Source organism: Physella acuta, unplaced genomic scaffold (genome assembly GCF_028476545.2).
Source record: "Physella acuta isolate Inbredline_101_S28 unplaced genomic scaffold, ASM2847654v3 ptg000604l, whole genome shotgun sequence".
Classification (NCBI taxonomy): domain Eukaryota; kingdom Metazoa; phylum Mollusca; class Gastropoda; family Physidae; genus Physella; species Physella acuta.
The window spans coordinates 438687-463538 of NW_026732123.1; the positions used below are offsets into that span (position 1 = coordinate 438687).

Here is a 24852-nt window from a genome sequence, read left to right on the forward strand (position 1 = left end):
CGTAAATACAAATTATGCTAAATATTTTAATCGAAAAATAAATAACAAAAATTATTTTTTATATAAAGCTTTGTAAAAAGAAAAATCCCTTCTTACAACTTTATTTCGAAGTAAATACAAAACGAAAAAACCAAACTCAGTATAGATAAAATGTGTATAACGTTTTTATCTATTCTACATGGAAAATTATTTCTCAACTTATTTTTATCATACAGAATCTACTGAATTTTCAATTTTTGTGAACAAAATACTGCAAATGATAAATGGTAAAAGTAAAACTTAGTGCCTCTAAACATTAAAACATACGTCCTTGACATTGCTTTGTTTATAATTAATTTTTAAAATATGTTACATAATAGAAAATTAAAAGCTTATGTAAATAATGTATACAACTTGAAGGCTAAATATTCAGGCTAAATATATTTGAAGAGTCATTATTAAAATTTAAGACTCAATGTATCAGTACAAATATATCTTACAAAATGTCTAAGCCACAATTTAAAAAGACAAAATAGTTTACGGCATAAAGTAATAAAACTAGGTACGTGTTTATATTATAAACAAACGATAGCAGGAAAAAACTATATCAAACGCAAAAATGCATGAATATTACGAAAATAAAAACCATTTTAGAAAACACATTATTTTAATTCTTATAAAAACCAACAAATGAATTGCATTAATTACTTTGTACAAAACGCATAGTGAAAAAAATTCATCTAACCACTTTTTTCGAAGTAAAAACAAAGTGAAATAAAAAACCTTATATTAAAAGTGTATATTTTTAATTCTATATTTATGAATGATCCGAAGATACGTAGCGATAATTTTGACTACCTCGCTTAAAAAAAAAATCAACAATAAAAGGTACTAAAACAAAAATTACCTTGCAAATACAAATATTTATGTTTATCAAATTCGACAACTCGTAAATATAAGGCTTCTTATATGGTAATTAATTTTTGTTCAATTTTCTGATCATAAAGTTTAAATGGGGTTTTCAGGTTATTTTGAAGGTATAATTTACGATTTCTTAAGGTGTCCTTAGTTTATTTCTACCCGGACGTGCATATCTTTAAAATGAAAACGCGTGGACAAATGATAAAAATTTAGTAAACGCCATTATTAAAATACATTCCAGTTTCCAAGATTCGTTTACTACATTCGGTTTCATTTTGAAATTTTTGTCGGTCCTAAGTTTCTTAAGCAGAATGGATAGTTTAACGTCAAGCGTATGTCTATAAATGAATGAAGAAAAAAATATATGTTAAGAGATAAATTCAATTTTGAAAAAAATAGATTGAAAGAATATTCAGAAAATCGTAATTTATAAAAATTAAAACATTCTTTAAATCTTATTAAAATGACATTTTGTCAATTAAAAACTTCTAGATGGTAAAATATAAATTTAAAAAAAAATTCATTACGCATTTATTAAACTTGAAGCATATTTGGAGAAACACTTTCTTTACTGATTTTGGTCTTGGTATTTTATACCTATCACTGAAATATAACAATCTAAATTAATTATGTAAACAAATGGCACGTTATTGTAAAATTTAAATGGTTTGATTTCTTTTATCAAACACGAATTCATTTTTTTTTGTTAAAAATAATAAGTATTATGATATTTTAATATTTTTCTTTGTCCGTTTACTTTACATAACGATTTTAAATATAGATTATTGCAGTATTTATATAATTTTCACGTTTTCGCCGTTAATCCTAAAATGTTTCTTATTTTAGCAAGTTAATGCTATTATGAATCTTATACTTAATATTGACATTTTTCATAATGGTTACAAAGTTTGATATGTTAAAAAACAGAGAAATCAAATTTTCGAATTAGCAGCGAAAAACAACCTCCACACATCATCCAAATTTTCATTGTTTCGTTTTGGATTTCAGGTTTAACTTGCTAAAAATCACACATAAAAACATAAACAGCGAATGTGTACTCTCAATCTTAAACGAAGTATAACAGTCTATTTCATTCATTTTGATTGTTTATTTTGAAATGCGTATTAAGTTTTTAACGGAAATAGTTTATATTTTATCCACTAAAAATCAGACGACGTTAAACAAAACACTTTTGGTGAAAAAAGAACAATATCAAATTTAATTTGCAATTGTATTTTTATTTCAAACGTAAAAAACTATAAAAGTATAAGTGTATCATTTTTTTCCAAATACGTAGTTTCCTCTTTAAAGAAGCAATGCTTAGCAAGTGTGACATTTAGAACTGTATGTCTCTGTCATGAATTAGCATCTTTGTGTAATCAGCCCGGGCATCGATCCGATATGTCTAAATAGAAAGAAAGAAATATTTATTTTATAATTCATGTGCAAAACGTTTATTGTATTGAGTATTTCCCGTTATAAATTATTTAATAAGTCATTGATTCAAGTTTTTTGCATCATTGTATTAGCAAAAGGAAGGCAAATGTATGCTAGCAAAAAGAATTATGAATTCAAAATAAACGTACAAAAGAAGAAATAAGTATCTTATTGTTTTCTGGTTTCCATACAAATGTCATTTTCAACTCGAACTTACACGGAAATCTCAATCTCTGAGATGTGGTTATCTCTGTCAGTGTCGATCTCATCAAACATGGTTTCAATGTCGCTTCTTTCCCAAACGCCATTTTTGTTTGTGTCCAGAATATCGAAGAGTTCCCCCAGTACACTTTTAATTTGAGGATCAGTGTGTACGCCATTTACCCAGTCTTCAAATTGGTTAATTGTTACTTGTCCGGTCTTGTACACATCTTTTTCCTAAAAAGGTAAAATAAATTTCACTCTGAGAACTTTCTCTTTCTAATAACGTTTTTGTATGACTCTTAACACTATTGATAGAAAATGGCAAAGTACATTTCAGTACAGATGCTATTTGTATTATTTGCAATGGCCTCTTTTTTATATTATAAAAGCTGATAGATATTAAGATGTTCATACTAGAAACATGCAATATGTAAACAAAATAAAAGAAAAGAATATCTAAACGTATTGTAACACACATTAAAATTTTTTAGTAACACATATAAACTCTTACAAGTAGTTTATCCAGCATTTCAAATTTTGAAACAAGTCCATCGCCATTAGTATCCATAGTTCTAATAAGTAAAGGTGTGATCATTTTGACATCCATCAACACAGGAGATTCACCGATGCAGTCTGATACAGTGGGTCCACGAAACAATTGTTTAGCAATGTATCTGTGGTATATCGTTGGATAAACATATAAATTAATCTTCAGTCAATATCTGTTTGTAAAACTGCAATCAAATATTTATTTGTAACGGCAAAATATAATTTTGAAGCCAGTGATGTTACAAAATAAAACCGTTATAAATGAACTATTTGATACGACGAAAAAAATAACTGACCCTTTATACTCTTCCTTTGTAACGAAGTTATCATTGTCAGTGTCGATCTCTTCAAAGATGATGTCGACGTCTAGACTGTTGAGCACTCCATTCTTATCTTTATCTAAATGGTCGAAATGAGTGGCGAGAACACTTTTAGTAAAAATGTCTGGTTGTTCTACATCCACCCAGCGCTCATATTCACCTCTGGTCAGTTGTCCGGTAATATCCAGATCTTTCTCCTGATAAAATAACTGAAAGAGTATAGCAAACAAAAACACTGCAAGTTTGAAAATACGATATTATTTTCACAAAGCTACTTACAAACAGTTTTTGTTCCATCTCGTTCCTGGAAACAAGTCCGTCGCCATTCATGTCCATCTTTTTAAATGACTGGGAGATCAAAATTTTTACTTTCATTCCCAAGGTCAAGGCTGGGATACGGTGCACCTGCTTAGCCAGGAACCTTTGAAAAGTTTCAAGTATATATTTTAACATGTTTTAAATATATAAAGTGGCTCAAATTAGTTATATTTGAAATTTTCTCGATTGTTAATGAATATATGAAAGCTAATTCTATAAAGATTCTGACCTTTTGTATTCATGCTCAGAAACCTTGAAGTCTCTGTCTATGTCAATCTCATCAAAGATGACTTCAATATCTACACTGTCCAAAACACCGTTCTTGTCTTTATCCAAATCATCGAAGTGAGTCAATAAAACTCTTTTGGTTTGGGGATCAAAGCTGACAACATCAACCCAGCGTTCATACTCGTCTTTTGTGATCTGCTTGTTCATATCCCAAACATTCTCCTGATGAATCATTTTTAAAGCTCATTTAGTTTAAAGACGCAAGAAAAGAAAAAAAAACCACTTTTTTCTTGCACATTTCTTTAAACATAACAATAGTTTTCCAATGTAACTGTATTTTTATAAAGATCATTTGTAGATTTAGAGTTGTAATTTTTAAATAGTCGTACTATGTACACAATGTTATATGTTTAAAATGTAATTGTTATGTTGCACATGAATAAAGGTTATACTTTCAAAACTTACAAAAAGTTTATCTTTCATCTCTGATTTGGAGATAAATCCATCATTGTTAGTATCTAACTTTTTGAATGATAGGATGGTCACAAAGTTAAGTTTCATCCCCAAAGTCAAGATTGGAATGTCAGACATTGTCTTAGTACCGTAACTAGATAGAGAAATCGACGTAAAATAAAAATTATATTAACATTTGTCAGATAATTTTATTAACTTTCTACTATTTTACTTTAAAATATGATAGAAAGATATAAAATAAAAGAAACCAAATTTTACCTCAAGTAGTTATTGCCATAAAGACTTGTGTCAAGCCCGGTAAAATCCGAATCAAACAACATTCTATGGTGAGTACTATCTAAAACACCGTACTTATTGTTGTAACTTTTGCCAAGGAGGTTTCTTAGGTAAAGTTTTGAATGTGGGATGTAGGTTCGTGCGTTAGCTCTGCTCAGATGGCCAAATGGAGTCACTGGACCTAGCACGCTGCTATATTTGTCCTGAATTTATACATATTTTTATTTTTATGTAAAGTTAATAGGTTATGTATTAGTAATTGACATACGAATATAATATATTCATATATTGTATTTTTATTATTATTATTATGAATTAAAACAGCGAAGCAACTCTGAAATTATTACTTACTCCCCATCCAAGAACCGATCTATCATACTTAGTCATCGGACCCAAAATGTCTCCATATTGATCCTGGAATGAAGTATTTATAGAGTGCTTTAGCCAAAATGCATTTGAATTACACTCTTTTTACCTTAATTCGTAAATATATAATAATTTAGAATCAGCAATCATATGACAAAATAAATGGAGAACTACTTACTCCCCATCCATGTACTGATCTATATGAGAGACCACCAGGGTAAATACCCGTCATACCCACATATGGTGGATAGAGTCTATCCATATACCTCCCTACGCAAAGGGCAGGTAGGACGAGAAGAAGAGACAATACAGCAAACATTATGCGGTGTATTACTGAAAGACAAAAATGTCGACATATAAAATCTACTAACATACTTCTGAAATTCAGTCTTTGCATCCTAAATTAAAATCAGGATATTTAAGTGTTTCCAAATAATATGGTGGCCTAACATTTAAATATGAATCTCTGTAGATATGTTAACAAACGTTCAAACATTAGTGCTCTATTTCTGTAAAAGATGACTTACCTGATAGCTTCTAGAGTTAGCAGTGATTTGAAAATATGGTCCAGTCGGCTTTTATTTGTTTTGATATGTGGACCAGATGATTCTTTTAAGAGAGCAGCCTGATAAGGACATTGAAAGTACTTCAAAACTCTCTTTTATCAGACAGAATTTACTGAATTTGCAATTTTGGTTTAACAAAAATCTGCACAAGGTAAAAAAAAAAATATTAAGTGCCTCAAAACTTTAAAACGACTGTCCTTGACAAAGTCACATCGGTTTTTTTTTTCAAATATTTTATTTTTTTAAAAATTTGACATAATAGAAAATTAAAAGCTTATAAAAAGTATGTATACAATTTGAAGATTAAATATATCAGGTCAACATAATTTTTAAAGTTTTATCAAAACTTAAGACTATATGTATCAATAAAAAATATTTCTTACAAAATGTTTAAAAGATATTATGAAAAAGAAAAAAATATTATAAGGCATGAATAATGCATCTAAACACGGTGTATAGATTGAACAAACGATATATGGAGAAGATATAACAACGGCAAAGATGATGAATATATCGTAAATACAAATTATGCTAAATATTTTAATCGAAAAATAAATAACAAAAATTATTTTGTATATGAAGCTTTCTAAAAAGAAAAATTCCTTCTTACAACTTGATTTCGAAGTAAATACAAAACGAAAAAACCAAACTCAGTATAGATAAAATGTGTACAACGTTTTTATCTATTCTACATGGAAAATTATTTCTCAACTTATTTTTATCAGACAGAATCTACTGAATTTTCAATTTTTGTGAACAAAATACTGCAAATGATAAATGGTAAAAATAAAACTTAGTGCCTCTAAACATTAAAACATACGTCCTTGTCATTGCTTTGTTTATAATTAATTTTTAAAGTATGTTACATAATAGAAAATTAAAAGCTTATGTAAATAATGTATACAACTTGAAGGCTAAATATTCAGGCTAAATATATTTGAAGAGTCATTATTAAAACTTAAGACTCAATGTATCAGTACAAATATATCTTACAAAATGTCTAAGTCACAATTTAAAAAGACAAAATAGTTTACGGCATAAAGTAATAAAACTAGGTACGTGTTTATATTATAAACAAATGATAGCAGGAAAAAACTATATCAAACGCAAAAATGCATGAATAATACGAAAATAAAAACCATTTTAGAAAACACATTATTTTAATTCTTATAAAAACCAACAAATGAATTGCATTAATTATTTTGTACAAAACGCATAGTGAAAAAAATTCATCTAACCACTTTTTTCGAAGTTAAAACAAAGTGAAATAAAAAAACCTTATAATAAAAGTGTATATTTTTTATTCTATATTTATGAATGATCCGAAGATACGTAGCGATAATTTTGACTACCTCGCTGAAAAAAAAAATCAACAATAAAAAGTACTAAAACAAAAAATTACCTTGCAAATACAAATATTTATATTTATCAAATTCGACAACTCGTAAATATAAGGCTTCTTAACACATGGTAATTTATTTTTGTTCAATTTTCTGATCATAAAGTTTAAATGGGGTTTTCAGGTTATTTTGAAGCTATATTTTACGATTTCTTAAGGTTTCCTTAGTTTATTTCTACCCGGACGTGCATATCTTTAAAACAAAAACGCGTGGACAAATGATAAAAATTTAGTAAACGCCTTTATTAAAATACATTCCAGTTTCCAAGATTCGTTTACTACATTCGGTTTCATTTTGAAATTTTTGTCGGTCCTAAGTTTCTTAAGCAGAATGGATAGTTTAACGTCAAGCGTATGTCTATAAATGAATGAAGACAAAAATATATGTTAAGAGATAAATTCAATTTTGAAAAAAAATAGATTGACAGAATATTCAGAAAATCGTAATTTATAAAAATTAAAACATTCTTTAAATCTTATTTAAATGACATTTTGTCAATTAAAAACTTCTAGATGGTAAAATATAAATTTAAAAATTATTACGCATTTATTACACTTGAAGCATATTTGGAGAAACACTTTCTTTACTGATTTTAGTCTTGGTATTTTATACCTATCACTGAAATATAACAATCTAAATTAATGATGTAAACAAATGGCACGTTATTGTAAAATTTAAATGGTTTGATTTCTTTTATCAAACACGAATTCATTTTTTTGTTAAAAATAATAAGTATTATGATATTTTAATATTTTTCTTTGTCCGTTTACTTTACATAACGATTTTAAATATAGATTATTGCAGTATTTATACAAATTTCACGTTTTCGCCGTTAATCCTAAAATGTTTCTTATTTTAGCAAGTTAATGCTATTATGAATCTTAAACTTAATATTGACATTTTTCATAATGGTTACGAAGTTTGATATGTTAAAAAACAGAGAAATCAAATTTACGAATTAGCAGCGAAAAACAACCTCCCCACATCATCCAAATTTTCATTGTTTCGATTTGGATTTTAGGTTTAACTTGCTAAAAATCACACATAAAAACATAAACAGCGAATGTGTACTCTCAATCTTAAACGAAGTATAACAGTTTATTTCATTCATTTTGATTGTTTATTTTGAAATGCGTATTAAGTTTTGAACGGAAAAAGTTTATATTTTATCCACTTAAACTCAGACGACGTTAAACAAAACACTTTTGGTGAAAAAAGAACAATATCAAATTTAATTTGCAATAGTATTTTTATTTCAAACGTAAAAAAACTATAAAAGTTTAAGTGTATCATTTTTTTTTCCAAATACGTAGTTTCCTCTTTAAAGACGCAATGCTTAGCAAGTGTGACATTTAGAACTGTATGTCTCTGTCATGAATTAGCATCTTTGTGTAATCAGCCCGGGCATCGATCCGATATGTCTAAATAGAAAGAAAGAAATATTTATTTTATAATTCATGTGCAAAACGTTTATTGTATTGAGTATTTCCCGTTATAAATTATATAATAAGTCATTGATTCAAGTTTTCTGCATCATTGTATTAGCAAAAGGAAGGCAAATGTATGCTAACAAAAAGAATTATGAATTCAAAATAAACGTACAAAAGAAGAAATAAATATCTTATTGTTTTCTGTTTTCCATATAAATGACATTTTCAACTCGAACTTACACGGAAAACTCAATGTCTGAGATGTGGTTATCTCTGTCAGTGTCGATCTCATCAAACATGGTTTCAATGTCGCTTCTTTCCCAAACGCCATTTTTGTTTGTGTCCAGAATATCGAAGAGTTCCCCCAGTACACTTTTAATTTGAGGATCAGTGTGTACACCATTTACCCAGTCTTCAAATTGGTTAATTGTTACTTGTCCGGTCTTGTACACATCTTTTTCCTAAAAAGGTAAAATAAATTTCACTCTGAGAACTTTCTCTTTCTAATAACGTTTTTGTATGACTCTTAACACTATTGATAGAAAATGGCAAAGTACATTTCAGTACAGATGCTATTTGTATTATTTGCAATGGCCTCTTTTTTATATTATAAAAGCTGATGGATATTAAGATGTTCATACTAGAAACATGCAATATGTAAACAAAATAAAAGAAAAGAATATCTAAACGTATTGTAACACACATTAAAATTTTTTAGTAACACATATAAACTCTTACAAGTAGTTTATCAAGCATTTCAAGTTTTGAAACAAGTCCATCGCCATTAGTATCCATAGTTCTAATAAGTAAAGGTGTGATCATTTTGACATCCATCAACACAGGAGATTCACCGATGCAGTCTGATACAGTGGGTCCACGAAACAATTGTTTAGCAATGTATCTGTGGTATATCGTTGGATAAACATATAAATTAATCTTCAGTCAATATCTGTTTGCAAAACTGCAATCAAATATTTATTTGTAACGGCAAAATATAATTTTGAAGCCAGTGATGTTACAAAATAAAACCGTTTTAAATGAACTATTTGATAAGACGAAAAAAATAACTGACCCTTTATACTCCTCCTTTGTAACGAAGTTATCATTGTCAGTGTCGATCTCTTCAAAGATGATGTCGACGTCTAGACTGTTGAGCACTCCATTCTTATCTTTATCTAAATGGTCGAAATGAGTGGCGAGAACACTTTTAGTAAAAATGTCTGGTTGTTCTACATCCACCCAGCGCTCATATTCACCTCTGGTCAGTTGTCCGGTAATATCCAGATCTTTCTCCTGATAAAATAACTGAAAGAGTATAGCAAACAAAAACACTGCAAGTTTGAAAATACGATATTATTTTCACAAAGCTACTTACAAACAGCTTTTTTTCCATCTCGGTCCTGGAAACAAGTCCGTCGCCATTCATGTCCATCTTTTTAAATGACTGGGAGATCAAAATTTTGACTTTCATTCCCAAGGTCAAGGCTGGGATACGGTGCACCTGCTTAGCCAGGAACCTTTGAAAAGTTTCAAGTATATATTTTAACATGTTTTAAATATATAAAGTGGCTCAAATTAGTTATATTCGAAATTTTCTCGATTGTTAATGAATATATGAAAGCTAATTCTATAAAGATTCTGACCTTTTGTATTCATGCTCAGAAACCTTGAAGTCTCTGTCTATGTCAATCTCATCAAAGATGACTTCAATATCTACACTGTCCAAAACACCGTTCTTGTCTTTATCCAAGTCATCGAAGTGAGTCAATAAAACTCTTTTGGTTTGGGGATCAAAGCTGACAACGTCAACCCAGCGTTCATACTCGTCTTTTGTGATCTGCTTGTTCATATCCCAAACATTCTCCTGATGAATCATTTTTAAAGCTGATTTAGTTTAAAGACGCAAGAAAAGAAAAAAAATAAAACTACTTTTTTCTTGCACATTTCTTTAAACATAACAATAGTTTTCCAATGAACTGTATTTTTGTAAAGATCATTTGTAGATTTAGAGCAGTAATTTTTAAATAGTCGTACTATGTACACAATGGTATCTGTTTAAAATGTAAGTGTTATGTTGCACATGAATAATGGTTATACTTTCAAACTTACAAAAAGTTTATCTTTCATCTCTGATTTGGAGATAAATCCATCATTGTTAGTATCTAACTTTTTGAATGATAGGATGGTCACAAAGTTGAGTTTCATCCCCAAAGTCAAGATTGGAATGTCAGACATTGTCTTTGTACCGTAACTAGATAGAGAAATCGACGTAAAATAAAAATTATATTAATATTTCTCAGATAATTTTATTAACTTTCTACTATTTTACTTTAAAATATGATAGAAAGATATAAAATAAAAGAAAACAAAATTTTACCTCAAGTAGTTATTGCCATAAAGACTTGTGTCAAGCCCGGTAAAATCCGAATCAAACAACATTCTATGGTGAGTACTATCTAAAACTCCGTACTTATTATTGTAACTTTTGCCAAGGAGGTTTCTTAGGTAAAGTTTTGAATGTGGGATGTAGGTTCGTGCGTTAGCTCTGCTCAGATGGCCAAATGGAGTCACTGGACCTAGCACGCTGCTATATTTGTCCTGAATTTATACATATTTTTATTTTTATGTAAAGTTAATAGGTTATGTATTAGTAATTGACATACGAATATAATTTATTCATATATTGTATTTTTATTATTATTATTATGAATTAAAACAGCGAAGCAACTCTGAAATTATTACTTACTCCCCATCCAAGAACCGATCTATCATACTTAGTCATCGGACCCAAAATGCCTCCATATTGATCCTGGAATGAAGTATTTATAGAGTGCTTTAGCCAAAATGCATTTGAATTACACTCTTTTTACCTTAATTCGTAAACATATAATAATTTAGAATCAGCAATCATATGACAAAATAAATGGAGAACTACTTACTCCCCATCCATGTACTGATCTATATGGGAGACCACCAGGGTAAATACCCGTCATACCCACATATGGTGGATAGAGTCTATCCACATACCTCCCTACGCAAAGGGCAGGTAGGACGAGAAGAAGAGACAAAGCAGCAAACATTATGCGGTGTATTACTGAAAGACAAAAATGTCGACATATAAAATCTACTAACATACTTCTAAAATTCAGTCTTTGCATCCTAAATTAAAGTCAGGATATTTAAGTGTTTCCAAATAATATGGTGGCCTAACATTTAAATATGAATCTCTGTAGATATGTTAACAAACGTTCAAACATCTGTGTTCTATTTCTGTAAAAGATGACTTACCTGATAGCTTCTAGAGTTAGCAGTGATTTGAAAATATGGTCCAGTCGGCTTTTATTTGTTTTGATATGTGGACCAGATGATTCTTTTAAGAGAGCAGCCTGATAAGGACATTGAAAGTACTTCAAAACTCTCTTTTATCAGACAGAATTTACTGAATTTGCAATTTTGGTTTTACACACATCTGCAGGTGGTAAATAAAAAAAAATTAAGTGCCTCAAAACTTTAAAACAACTGTCCTTGAAGTTCTTGAAGACCTTTCTTTTTATCAGACAGACTTTACTAAATTCGCATTTGTTGGCATAAAATGTGATAAAAGAAAAAGAAATATGTACCTCCAAACTTTAAAATCATTTGTCCTTGAGCTTTTTCTGTTTAGATTTTATTTTATTAGTATGCAGTCTAAAAGAAAATGAAAAGCTTATTTATGTTTCTGAAGATTAAATATTTCTCAGCAAGAAATATTTTTGAGAATATTTATGAATAATTGTGCAGTAAATGTATCAATTCGAAAAATATTTTACAAAATGTCTGAGTCACCATTTGAAAAGACAAGTTAGTTTAAGTCATAAGGAATAAAACTTAGCACTTGTTGCATAATTAGCAAACATGTTCATGAGAAATTTTAATAGAGTATAGATTTTGTAAATACATCGTAAATTTGATAATTCAATACATTTGTTTATTCTAAAAATTAAGATAAATCAACTATTTCTTCTAATATAGTGCATTGAAAACACAATGTCTTGCAACCACTTGTTTCATGGAAATTAATACATAACGAAAATATAAAAGTATATTTCATTATACGTTTTAGATAAGATCCAAAGATATTTGGAAACAGAAAATCGGGCGTGATTTATCGTAAACTATTTCGTATATTGTTTTAAAACAATAAGGGTTGAGATTGCACTTCCATTAAAATTGGTATTTCAGAAACCGAAAATAGAGTAAAATACCACTTCAGTATATTTGAGGTCAATTTAAAAGTAAACGAAATACAAGTATCATATAAACGAAATTTCTGTTACTTAATTAAAACATTACTTAAGATAACGTGTTCGCAGAAGGATACACAAACAAACCCAGACACAAACACATGCACATACAGAATAATTCTAAACATGCATTTTTTTTTTACTCAGGAAGGTGTAATACGTCATTTTGTATTTTGCACGATTACAGTATTTATCTCTATACTCAGTATACGAGAAAGTAAAAATTGAATTTTACTTAAGCGTATTTTTATTTTATTTCGAAAGAGGTAAACATATACACATACTTGTTTAAATGCTGATTCAGCAAAATGGAAAACAAAAAAAAATGATGAAACGTCTTGCCTTTATTTGCAATTGTACATAAAGTACTTTTACTTCTTGTAAACTCTTGATAAGATTTATCTTCATTTGGTATTAGTAAAAAAATAAGAATTTCATTTTAGAATACTTTAGAAAGGAAAAACAAAAGAGAGAAACAAACAGAGAGAAACAAAAAAAAAGAAAAAAAAAGAAATAAAGAAATAAAGCTGAAATGAAAAAAAAAAAGAAACTGTATGTTTGCACAAAATTGCTGTGTTGCTGGTAAGAAAGAAAGGAACAAATTAATTTATCAATGCATGATAGAGAAAATTGTGGGGACAGCTGTTGCCAACTACAAAATTACAAAAGTTAAAAACTTCATTAAGTTTGCGTCAATTAAAATAAAGGATTTTCTTAACTATTCTCAAATTTCATCATTAGGTTAAGTTAGGAAGGCTTAATTTTAAGGATTTTTAAAGTATTTTCTAAACTAATTCTTTTAACACATATTTATTTTGGATAAAACCAATTTATATGACGTTATCACATTTTCTAGTTTTAAATAAACTGCAACCAAACATCAATATTGTTGCAGTTTTAAAATGTACGCTGTTTAATGTGAAAAAAACGTCTTTTTCTTATATAATAATTAATGTCTTGCCTGTACCACACTGAAATATTATTCTCTATTTTACTGAAAAAGGTTCCGTAATTTAATGTGAATATTTTTGAAGCACATTTACTTAACTTTCATATTGGTTATAGTACTATTAATTGAACTACAAAATAATTATAAAGCCTAATGTCTACCTTTTCAAAAATCAAACCGGTTTACTTAATTTAAAAGAAAAACATTTTAAATAAAGATTGACATAGTCTTTATATTTAAAAGTAGTCTACTTAGATTTAAAAACTGAATTATTAACATATTGAACAATAAAACAGAAAAAAACGCCTTAAAAATAACTTCAGACGGAGAGATGCAAGGAAATAAAAATTAGAAAATAAATATTTAAAAACTTAATGTATCAACTTAAATACGTTCTTTCAAATTATGTTACGATGTTAAGAAATGACATGATTACTGTCTAGTAGTTAAAACATGTTTCCGATCAAAGACCTTTGACAACAAAATATTATTTTCTGCATCCATTGCATTACAGAGAGATAAACAGCATGTAGATGTTGCAGGGCTGACAAGGAAGAGGTGGGATATTTGGCACTGTTTTACCGAAATTTTACAAACCAAGAAATAATACAACAATAATTTATAATAATTAGGCATTGTTTTTACAAAATACTTTACTTATTTTAAAAATTATCAAAATAAGCGAATGTTTAAAATTAGACTACTCTGTCAATTTGTAATTAAATAAGTTACTTGTGTTAAAGAGTATGGAATAATAGTATCATTTTTTTCAATGCCGTTTTCAATGTAAAGTCTAAACAATATTTACTGCATCAATATTACTTGTATTATGCTTCTATAGTTTGAGGAATTTCGGATTCTTTTATTGGTTTTTGTGTTTATTTTACTATACATTTTTTTACACTTAACGAAATACGTTGATTGCAACATTGGTTTTAGCTATCTATCTATATCTATCTCTCTCTCTCTCTCTCTCTCTCTCTCTCTCTCTCTCTCTCTCTCTCTATATATATATATATATATATATATATATATATATATATATATATATTTATATATATATATATATATGTGCGTGTGTGTGTGTTTCTTTGAATATGCAATTAATTGTTTTTTATAGTTTTGTATTGATTTTATTGGATCTATGTTTATTGAAATGTCAATAACCTTGTTGATTAGTATGAAGTGTCCTCTAGTGTATGTTCGCACAACTATTTTTTACATTCACATTGAAGTTTTATTACCTAGCTGTTTACATATTTTATCATTTCCTATGGTGTAAATCACTAGCTTGTATATTTTATTGAGTTTCTATTTTTAAACACCTTTAAGTCTTACCAAAAACTTAATTTGAAACTTAATATTTTGAAATTGTAAGTGTTCTAATTCTGAGTTTTACTAAATATATGTGTTACAAAAACAAATCTTAAAGCAATGTAAGTAAGTAATTTACTTTATTTCTTGCAAATACAAAAATACAAAAATAAAAATGAAGTTTAACTATATAATATTAACTGACAATTCTAAAACACTTTACAATTGAAGACACCAACATTCCCTATATCAAACAAATTAAACTTCTTCAGAGAGTTAAACTTAAATGATGTTGTAATTTAAACTAACATCCTTCTCTCATGAATTTTTTTGGCTTTGTTTGCAGATATCTAAAACAAAAGAAAAATAAAATATATACAAATATTAACAATCAAATACAACATTCTACCTTTAACGTATATGGGTTCATATTTGCAATTAAAACGTGGTAAATTCGAGAACTTGATTTTTAAATAGTATTTTCTACTATTTGTTACTTGATTTAGAATATAATGATCTATTAATAACGTGCTTGCCTTTCAAACTCAGTCTCCGAGATGTGGCTATCTCTATTTAAGTCAGCCTCATCAAACAGCGAATCAATGTCACTTCGGTCCACAGTTCCGTATTGGTTTTTCTCCATACTGTCGAGACGATTTTTGAACATAGTTTTGGTGTGTGGATGTAAATATTGAGCCTGGCTCCAGCGATCGTTCTCATCTTGTGTCATTTCAACATTTTTGTCCTCGTCTTTGTTCTTAGATTTGTTACAAAGTCATTTTATCAAAAATATTTTGCTAATGCGTAATACATTTTTTATAATTCTAGTTATACTCATTAGCATAAAAATCAAAATTTTAAAATAGTATTTTTTTTTTCAAAGATACGTTTGTGTACAATTACTTTAAAAGAAACAAAATATTTTAATTTAAAGTAAGATTCTATTTTTTATAATTCTCTTTTTTTTTATTTTACATATTCTATGTGAAACAGCAAACAAAAACAAATTACTGCTTACAATCAACTTCGATTCCATCTCTGGCTTTGAAACAAGTCCGTCTCTGTTGGAGTCCATTGCTCTAAATTCGAACAAGGGAGTAATCGAGTCTTTTCCCATTCCACTGTCGTAAACACCTACGCAGCCTAATTGCTTAGAAATATATCTAAATAAGAAAAACAACATTTTTAATGGAAGCCCAGCTCAATATTTCAGCACTTGTAAACCTACTAAACTAATGTAATTCAGTAAATTATATATTGTTTGTTTAAACCTTTTATACTCGTTTTCTGAGATCTTTCCATCGTTGTCCGTGTCCGCCTGATCAAGGGTGATGTCTACGTCTTTGCTGTCCAGCACTCCATTCTTGTCTTTATCCATGTCATCAAAATGATCTTTGAGTATTTTTTTCGTTTGTTTGTCGAGATTTTTAGCATCGACAGAGCGTCTGTACTCATCTCTGGTGACTTTGCCATCTCTGTCTACGTCCTTTTCCTGGGGGAGTTCACAAATCTTAGTCTTATAACAACGTGTTATATGTTAGTACATTTATGGGGAATGAAATTCCAGTGCTATCAAAGATAAGTAATATTGAAGTGCGTTAATATAGAATTAAAAGAATTCTTTTTCATTATTCAAAATAAACACAATGTTTCTTGTGAAACATGAAATAAAGATTATTCAAAAATTTAATTTGTTACTGCTACTCACATGTATTTTATTAATAATTTCTTGTCTTGAAACATACCCATCCATATTTGTATCGGTTTTTAAAAATGAGTGCAAAATGAGAATTTTGACTTTCATTCCATGGCTCACTCTCGGATTTTGATGCATCACCTTACTAAAGTACCTATTGTATTAAAATGGACATTTATTCAACATGTATTTTGTCTATTACTGGCATTTCAAGTATGCATTTCAAATATTCAACCCTGTTATTAAAATCAATTTGACACTTATAAATTAGGTGAAATACCCTTCAACTCTACACTTAGATTAACTGACCTGTTCTACCCATCAACTCTACGCTTAAATTAACTGACAAGTTATATACCCTTCAACTTAACACTTAGATTAACTAACCTGTTCTACCCTTCAACTTAACACTTAAATTAACTGACCTGTTCTACCCATCTACTGTACGCTTAAATTAACTGACCTGTTCTACCCTTCAACTTAACACTTAAATTAACTGACCTGTTCTACCCATCAACTTAACACTTAAATTAACTGACCAGTTATATACCCTTCAACTTAACACTTAGATTAACTGACCTGTTCTACCCTTCAACTTAACACTTAGATTAACTGACAAGTTATATACCCTTCAACTTAACACTTAGATTAACTGACCTGTTATACCCTTCAACTTAACACTTAGATTAACTGACCTGTTATACCCTTCAACTTAACACTTAGATTAACTGACCTGTTCTACCCTTCAACTTAACACTTAGATTAACTGACCTGTTATACCCTTCAACTTAACACTTAAATTAACTGACCTGTTATATACCCTTCAACTTAACACTTAGATTAACTGACCTGATCTACCCTTCAACTTAACACTTAGATTAACTGACCTGTTATACCCTTCAACTTAACACTTAGATTAACTGACCTGTTATACCCTTCAACTTAACACTTAGATTAACTGACCTGTTATACCCTTCAACTTAACACTTAGATTAACTGACCTGTTCTACCCTTCAACTTAACACTTAGATTAACTGACCTGTTATACCCTTCAACTTAACACTTAAATTAACTGACCTGTTATATACCCTTCAACTTAACACTTAGATTAACTGACCTGTTATACCCTTCAACTCTACACTTAGATTAACTGACCTGTTATACCCTTCAACTTAACACTTAGATTAACTGACCTGTTATACCCTTCAACTTAACACTTAGATTAACTGACCTGTTATACCCTACAACTTAACACTTAGATTAACTGACCTGTTATACTCATCCTCAGTGACCTGGTTATCTTTATCCCTGTCCGTTTCATCAAAGATGGCGTCAACGTCTTGTTCGTCCAGAAATCCATTCTTATCTCGGTCAATATTGTCGAAATATGTCTTGACAATCCTCCTTGAGGAAGGATCAAAGTGTTTACCATCCACCCAACGTTCATATTCGTCCTTGCTCACTTGTCCGTTCATGTCCTGGTCTTTTTCCTTTGACGAAACATATTAGAAGGCTATGTTATAAATCTATGCTTTCGTATACCGAGGTCACAGAAAAAGGTAAACTTTACTTCATTTGCTCCGTGGACCGTCCGGTTCAAAATGGGAGCTTCTTCTATATTTTATGTTATAAAAATTGATGAGAACGAATAATTTCGACGGGTTATGTTACAAAACTCTCCATACTTTTGTCGATGGTAATTACATTTTCTCTAAACAATTAGTTTTAAATCTGAATGCAACCGTATCTAAACAGACCGTTTATCCTAAATAAACCTATAAGAATGATATATAAACATTGATACGTATAATTTAATAAGGATTTATTGTATATTTATAAGTAATTTTATTATGGTGCAAGAAATAGTGAGTATTGTTATATTTTTAAGATTGTTGAGTCAAGTGTTTTTACAAAACAATTCCTTACTTGCAGTTTTTCTAACATCTCTGGCTTAGTCACGACACCGTCACCATTGCTGTCTGTTTTTCTGAAGGACTGGTTGGTCAGAATTTTAACGTTCATACCAAAGAGTACAGTTGGCACACGGCTAAGCTGTTTAGCTATATATCTGGGGAAAACAAAAGTCGTATTCAAAAGTGAGGTAAATGTGATGGTGTAGATTAAACGTAGATTGCAGGTTAGGTTTGACGACACATGCGACGAGACTAAACGGGTCATGGCAGGAGCGAAAGGGGGATGTTGTAGCTGAGTCATTGTTAATGCTAGCGGGTTATTCCCCCTCTCACCTGAATCGGGACTGACCGTGACCGAATAGGAGACAGTACCGGTCACCTGGCCGCGACCGGCGTTCTACCCCAACTGACCGGGTATGTAAATGGGGGGAAAACCCCGCTATTGTACGGGAGGGGTTAAGTCGGGGACATGGACGCGAACCTGGATGATTAGGAGAGGACAAAGAAGTAGAACAGTGAGGGTTGGGGACAGTCGAGGGTTGAGACTTGGTAGAGAAAGGACGTAGATAAGGGTAGAGCTAGGAAACAGTGTAGTGAGAATCGTGTAGAGAACATTAACCTGTAGGGTAGGCAACAAGTGTATATTGTGTAGTGACGTAAATCCTATTATATGCAAGCATTAGATGTATAATAATAAATGTTGTGTATCAAGCGGATCTTCGAGTTTTATTGAGTGCACGGAAATAAGTACGAACTCGTCCTCATCACAATAGCAAACTACATGTGTGGAAACTAATAGAATAATAAGAAGCGAGTAAGTTCCCCACACCACAGTAAACCTAACATATTAGCCAGTTTGTTGGCGTTACACAGCTCTATAAATATTTTAAAACTGTTTTCATTAGCTATTAATAGTCAAAATTGTGAGTTTAGTAAACAATTTTTTTTAAAAATAATTTGAGATTAAGGAGATTTACAAAGCCGTGTAATTATTTTAAACTTGTAATATTACAAATCGCTAAGCTGCTAACCCAAAAGGCCCGAGTTCGAATCCGGGTCCAAGTCAATGGAATGTCCAAGAGTGCACCAAGCTCGGATAGATACCTAACTCATGTCATAGAAAGTAAAGGCGGCTGGGCAAAGAGACGACTACACCTTCCCTCATAGGCCGAGGCCAAGAAACATGTGACCTCTACTTCATCTGCCCAACGGATCGCTAGGTCCAAAGAGACTTCTTTACTTTAAAAATGCCAGTTTTTATTGAACTAATTTTGAATCTGGAGAAGTCAGAGTTCTATTATTAAACCACTTGTTTTATAAATGTCAATTTTAAACGCAATAATGTCTACCACAATTTAAAACTAAGAAGTAAGTTTAAGTGATGATGTGCTTTACAGAATATGTGATGTGTGTTTTATTAAAATATATTGGTTATTCATAATTAGTTACAGTTCAAACCTCCTCCGTAATGAAACTGACCTTTTGTACTCGTGATCTGAGATCTGGTCATCTTTGTCAAGGTCCGCCTCATCGAAGAGCTCGTCAACATCTTGACCGTCCAGAATTCCATTTTTATCCTTATCCAGTCCATCGAAGTAGTTTTTTACCATCATTTTGGTCTGGGGGTCGACGTTTTCCACATTGACCAAACTTTCAAACTTTTCTTTGGTGATTTGCTTGTCCGTATCCTCGTCGTTCCCCTTAACAAAAAAGTTGGGTTTAAATTTTATTGTGTCCTACGATGCTTGTTACGATTCGCTTACTGTCAAAATTTAAAATAATATTTCTAATTCACTAATGGGAATAGGCTCTATGCATTTTCCACATTGACCAAACTTTCAAACTTTTCTTTGGTGATTTGCTTGTCCGTATCCTCGTCGTTCCCCTTAACAAAAAAGTTGGGGTTAAATTTTATTGTGTCCTACGATGCTTGTTACGATTCGCTTACTCTCACAATTTAAAATAATATTTATAATTCACTAATGGGATTTTGCTCTATGCATTTTCAACACAAAACGCCAAATACTTTAAAGCTTAGATAATATTGATCTTCATTATCGTAAATATTTTAAAAATTCAGTCAGCTTAAGCCACGTTTCCTTGCACGAAAAAGTATGACATAAAACCACTTACAAACAATTTGTCTTTTATTTCTGTCTTTGATACCAGACCATCGCCGTTAGTGTCCATCTTCTTAAAGGATTCGGTGGTCAGCATTTTGATTTTGATCCCAAGGGTCAAGATTGGCACTTTATGCATCTGTAGTTTTGTGTATCTGAAGAATAAAATTAAAAGATAATTAATTGATAATTACTAAGTTGGATAGTCATTGAATAATTCCTAAGATTTTGTTTATATGAAGAATGGAGTAATTTAGTTCAAATTTCATGTCAATGGATAATTAACAAGTTTAGTATAAAACGTAAAATGTTTATTAAAAAATTATTTGATACAAAACGACTTGCTGAACGAAACAAATTACAAGGGGTTATAAGTACCTGTTATACGTGACTAACAAAGAAGAAAGTCAAGTCAAAGTATTCCTTTGAGGAAAACAACTAGTTTGACATCTTTATTGAGATGATCTCAACTGGCTATTTTATATTAACTTATGCTAAATGAAATAAAACTGGCATTTGTTCTTAAACCAGCAGAAACATATCTCTGACCTCTTATACTCGTCTTGAGAGATTCGACCATCCCCATCCACATCCATCTCATCAAAAAACTTTTCAGGGTCACTGCTGTCCAGCACACCATTCTTGTCTTTGTCCATTTTCTCGAAAAGTTTCTTCAGCAGCTGTTTGGTGTTTAGGTCGTAGGGCTTTGAATCCACCTGACTCTCGTATTCAGGTTTAGTCAACGGTCTGGACGTGGTTTCGTATTTCGACTGAAACAAAATGACAATATGTTCTGTGCTGAACACTTGTTTACATATCAGTTATACAAATATTACAGTAACATTAATTCTAATCCTCGTTTCATAATGTGTTTTGGTCTATGTTTTTTTAAATGTGTAACTGCTGTGAGAACAATAACTTTAATAATCGGATCTGAAACGCTTACAATATTTTTCCGTTAGATCTTAATAAGCATTTAATAATCCCTTTTAATGGGATAGAGCTCAGGACTGCTAACATTAAAGTCTTGAGTTCGGAACCTGGGCTTAAATCTATAGCAAGTCGATGCGCCATACAAGCTGTGATAGTTGAGTCAAGCCAGTACTTCATATGACAAACCACAATTGGTATCTGAAACAAACACTACCGCCACGTCCCAAAAGTTTAACTATTCATCGTTTTAATATGTTCAATACATTCCCGTCTTAAAGCACAAAGTTCGTTTAATAACCCTGGTATATGTTCAGTACAAATCCACTTTTACCTTCCATTGGTCTGTCATCTCGGACTTGGAAATGAATCCATCGCTGTCAGTATCCATCTTCACAAATGACAGAGTTGTGATTGTATCCACATTCCATCCCACATCCATCAAGGGCAGAAAGAAAATAAGTGCTAATGTAGGCAGCATTGTATTACAGACTCTGAAATATATAAGGGCATTAGGAGTTTGTAGTGTCTAAATTCTAGGTACTTAATCTTTAAAGCGTTTCGCTTGTATTTAAATAAAAATGGTCACTAAACTATTATAATTTTTAAAAAATATCCTACCAACAATGAAGGAAGGTGACACTTAATAATTTAAATATTGAATACAAAATGCACCCACCTTAATTTGTCATTAACAGACAATGGTTAGCAGTAGCAATACATTAAATCTACTGGACAAACAGCTTTTTATTCATTCCAAAATGTGGACCAAGTAAGTAAGGGAAGGAAATAATGACCTTGAGAGATGATGTACTTTACAATATTTTCGTCTAGAGTTTTCTAAAATCAGCTGATGCTGTTAAAACTGTTGACAGCAGAAACTTATGTATAAAAAATGTTTTTAAGTACTGATAAAATGCTGATCTATCGAGTCTTATCCAGCAATAATTTTTTTTTTTGCAAAATTCAAGGCCAAATTCAATGACAGAAACAAATTAAGAAGCAGGCCTAAAAGGTTTTGCTTAAACGCAGTAGAAATAGACAACACCGTGTTTCATTAGTTTGTAAAAGAGTTTATTTTACAAAAAAACATTTCCTTGTGAAAGAATTTTCCGCATATTTCTGAGATAAACGAAATACGTTTCAGATCTTAGCCATTAACTATCCATGTAAACTTTACTGACAATACCTTTTTTTCTGGAAGATTTTTTGGTTTAGAAAAAGCGTTTAAAGTTAGATTTCACTTTCAAATTTTTTTATTATAAATACTGGCCAAAACAAAAGTTTAACTTTCTAATTTTAACAACATTTTGTTCTTAAGACGCTCATTTTAAGAACATTTTGTTTTGAAAACACTAATTTTAGGAACATTTTGTTTTGAAAACACTAATTTTAAGAACATTTTGATTTGAAGATACTAAATTTAAGAACATTTTCTTCTGAAGACACTAATTTTAAGAACATTTTGTTTTGAAAACACTAATTTTAAGAACAGTTTGTTTTGAAAACACTAATTTTAAGAACATTTCTTTTTGAAGACATATCGACAATTAAAAGCTAACAATCTTGTAAGAATAAATTAGGCATTCTAAAGAAGTAAAACATTATTTTAATACAAATATGGACTGTTTTATGTGACTTGTTTATAACTGTAATTAGACTAGTTAATATTCGCCACGTTGATTAGTGAACGCGTATTTTAAAACTGCAATGCGTTGTTAGAACCCGCTGGATAATTAAACTACATGCTCGTATAGACTAAGCTAAATTTAAAATGTTATCTATACTTTGTTTGGGTCTGGCACTTGATTCTTATCTTGTTTTGCCAGATATTGTTAGAAAAAGAGATGGTACTTGGAAATTAAAAACGCAGTAGTTTTGTTCAACTGTATTTGTTTTCATTAGAAAAAGTAAGCTCATCAACTTGTTTTGATGCTGCTACCACAAAATGGAAACCAATACAATTAGATACAGGTTTTTGTTTTCATTTTTTTTTTTACTTGGGTTTGATTAAAGATTTAGCTTTAGGTTACGTTTTGGCTATTTTTAGACATTGGTTTCAGGGTTAGGGTAAGGTTTTCGTCGGGTGTATGTGGTGTTTAGGTGTAATGATAATTTCAGGTATGGGTTTTGGGTAAAGATAATTGTGCAGGTAAGGTTAGGGTTTTAGTCTCGGGGTTTATGTTTAGGTTTTGGGTACATTCAGCTAGTGTAAAGATTAGCTCAAGACGGCGCGCTTTGTGCTCCTACATTATACCACTTACTCACAAAGTCAAGTGAAATTACCAATCCAGGCTGGTGGATCATTTGGGGTAGGTGAATTAGAGTTAATCTGTTTCTGTGATCTCGACGTCTTAGGGGATAGTGTGTTCAGAACTATGCCACAACCACCTTTACTTTCACTAACGTGAGTCAGGTACCCATTAGAGCTGTTTGAACACAGTAGCGCTCTTCAAACCGACCAAGCAAGCCTATGAAGTCACTCTGCTATTATATATTAAACAAGCAAGAGTTCGATCTCTGCACTTTAAATTAGAATCTTGTGTAGCAGACCACACTACAGTGTCACATTAGTATAAATAAACTGCGCTTCTTTTGGAATCTCCTATCATTATTTATTTTATCATTTAACTCTAAAAAGTCAGAATATAACGGAGTGAACATCCAATTTATATAGTTAATCATTCCTACTTGCTAACTACATAACTAGACGCCTGATTTTTGTAGGCAGATATCAGAGAAAGTATTTCGCTAGTAAATTAATCATTCCTAGAATAATACGTAGCCAATCTTTACATCTACTTAAGCAGCTTTTTTTTAACACTGGAATGTTTTTTTTCTCTCTCCATATTTTGCCTGTGACATGTTGTCTACAGCGTCGGTTTACCTTGCAGTTTTCCATGTAGTATTACAGTTTTCATCATTGGCTTGTGAGTAACAGATTTACAATAGTAATACTACTTTCTGACAAGTTTTTTTCATTTATCTGCGATGTTTTAGATATACATTATACAAAACGTCTAATTACAATTTTATTTTTAAACCTAAAAATACAAATGTGTAATTAAAGGGTAAATCAACGATCTGTTAAAAAAAAACATACAAAATAGAAAGGTATATTTTTGGTGTGGTGGGTGGAGGAGGTATGGGTTTACAATTGGAGCAGAAATAAAGAAAAA

At 30.4% G+C, this 24852-nt stretch overlaps 2 protein-coding genes across 2 annotated transcripts; both read right to left on the reverse strand.

Moving 5' to 3' along the window:
* Positions 1-2180: 2180 nt before the first annotated feature.
* Positions 2181-5304, reverse strand: LOC131947648 (uncharacterized). The gene is made up of 10 exons (XM_059308888.1): positions 5251-5304; positions 5058-5120; positions 4689-4909; positions 4422-4563; positions 3958-4178; positions 3690-3831; positions 3387-3607; positions 3053-3215; positions 2555-2775; positions 2181-2305 (listed from the first exon to the last, which is right to left on the reverse strand). Exons 1-10 carry the CDS (start codon positions 5302-5304, stop codon positions 2263-2265), a joined length of 1491 nt encoding a protein of 496 aa, XP_059164871.1. The 3' UTR covers positions 2181-2262.
* A 10230-nt stretch (positions 5305-15534) lies between these two features.
* LOC131947650 (uncharacterized) lies at positions 15535-22396 on the reverse strand. The gene is made up of 12 exons (XM_059308889.1): positions 22353-22396; positions 22008-22167; positions 21293-21513; positions 20757-20898; positions 20440-20508; positions 20103-20323; positions 18637-18778; positions 17980-18200; positions 16723-16864; positions 16286-16506; positions 16033-16177; positions 15535-15771 (listed from the first exon to the last, which is right to left on the reverse strand). Exons 2-12 carry the CDS (start codon positions 22152-22154, stop codon positions 15535-15537), a joined length of 1908 nt encoding a protein of 635 aa, XP_059164872.1. The 5' UTR covers positions 22155-22167; positions 22353-22396.
* Positions 22397-24852: the final 2456 nt, after the last annotated feature.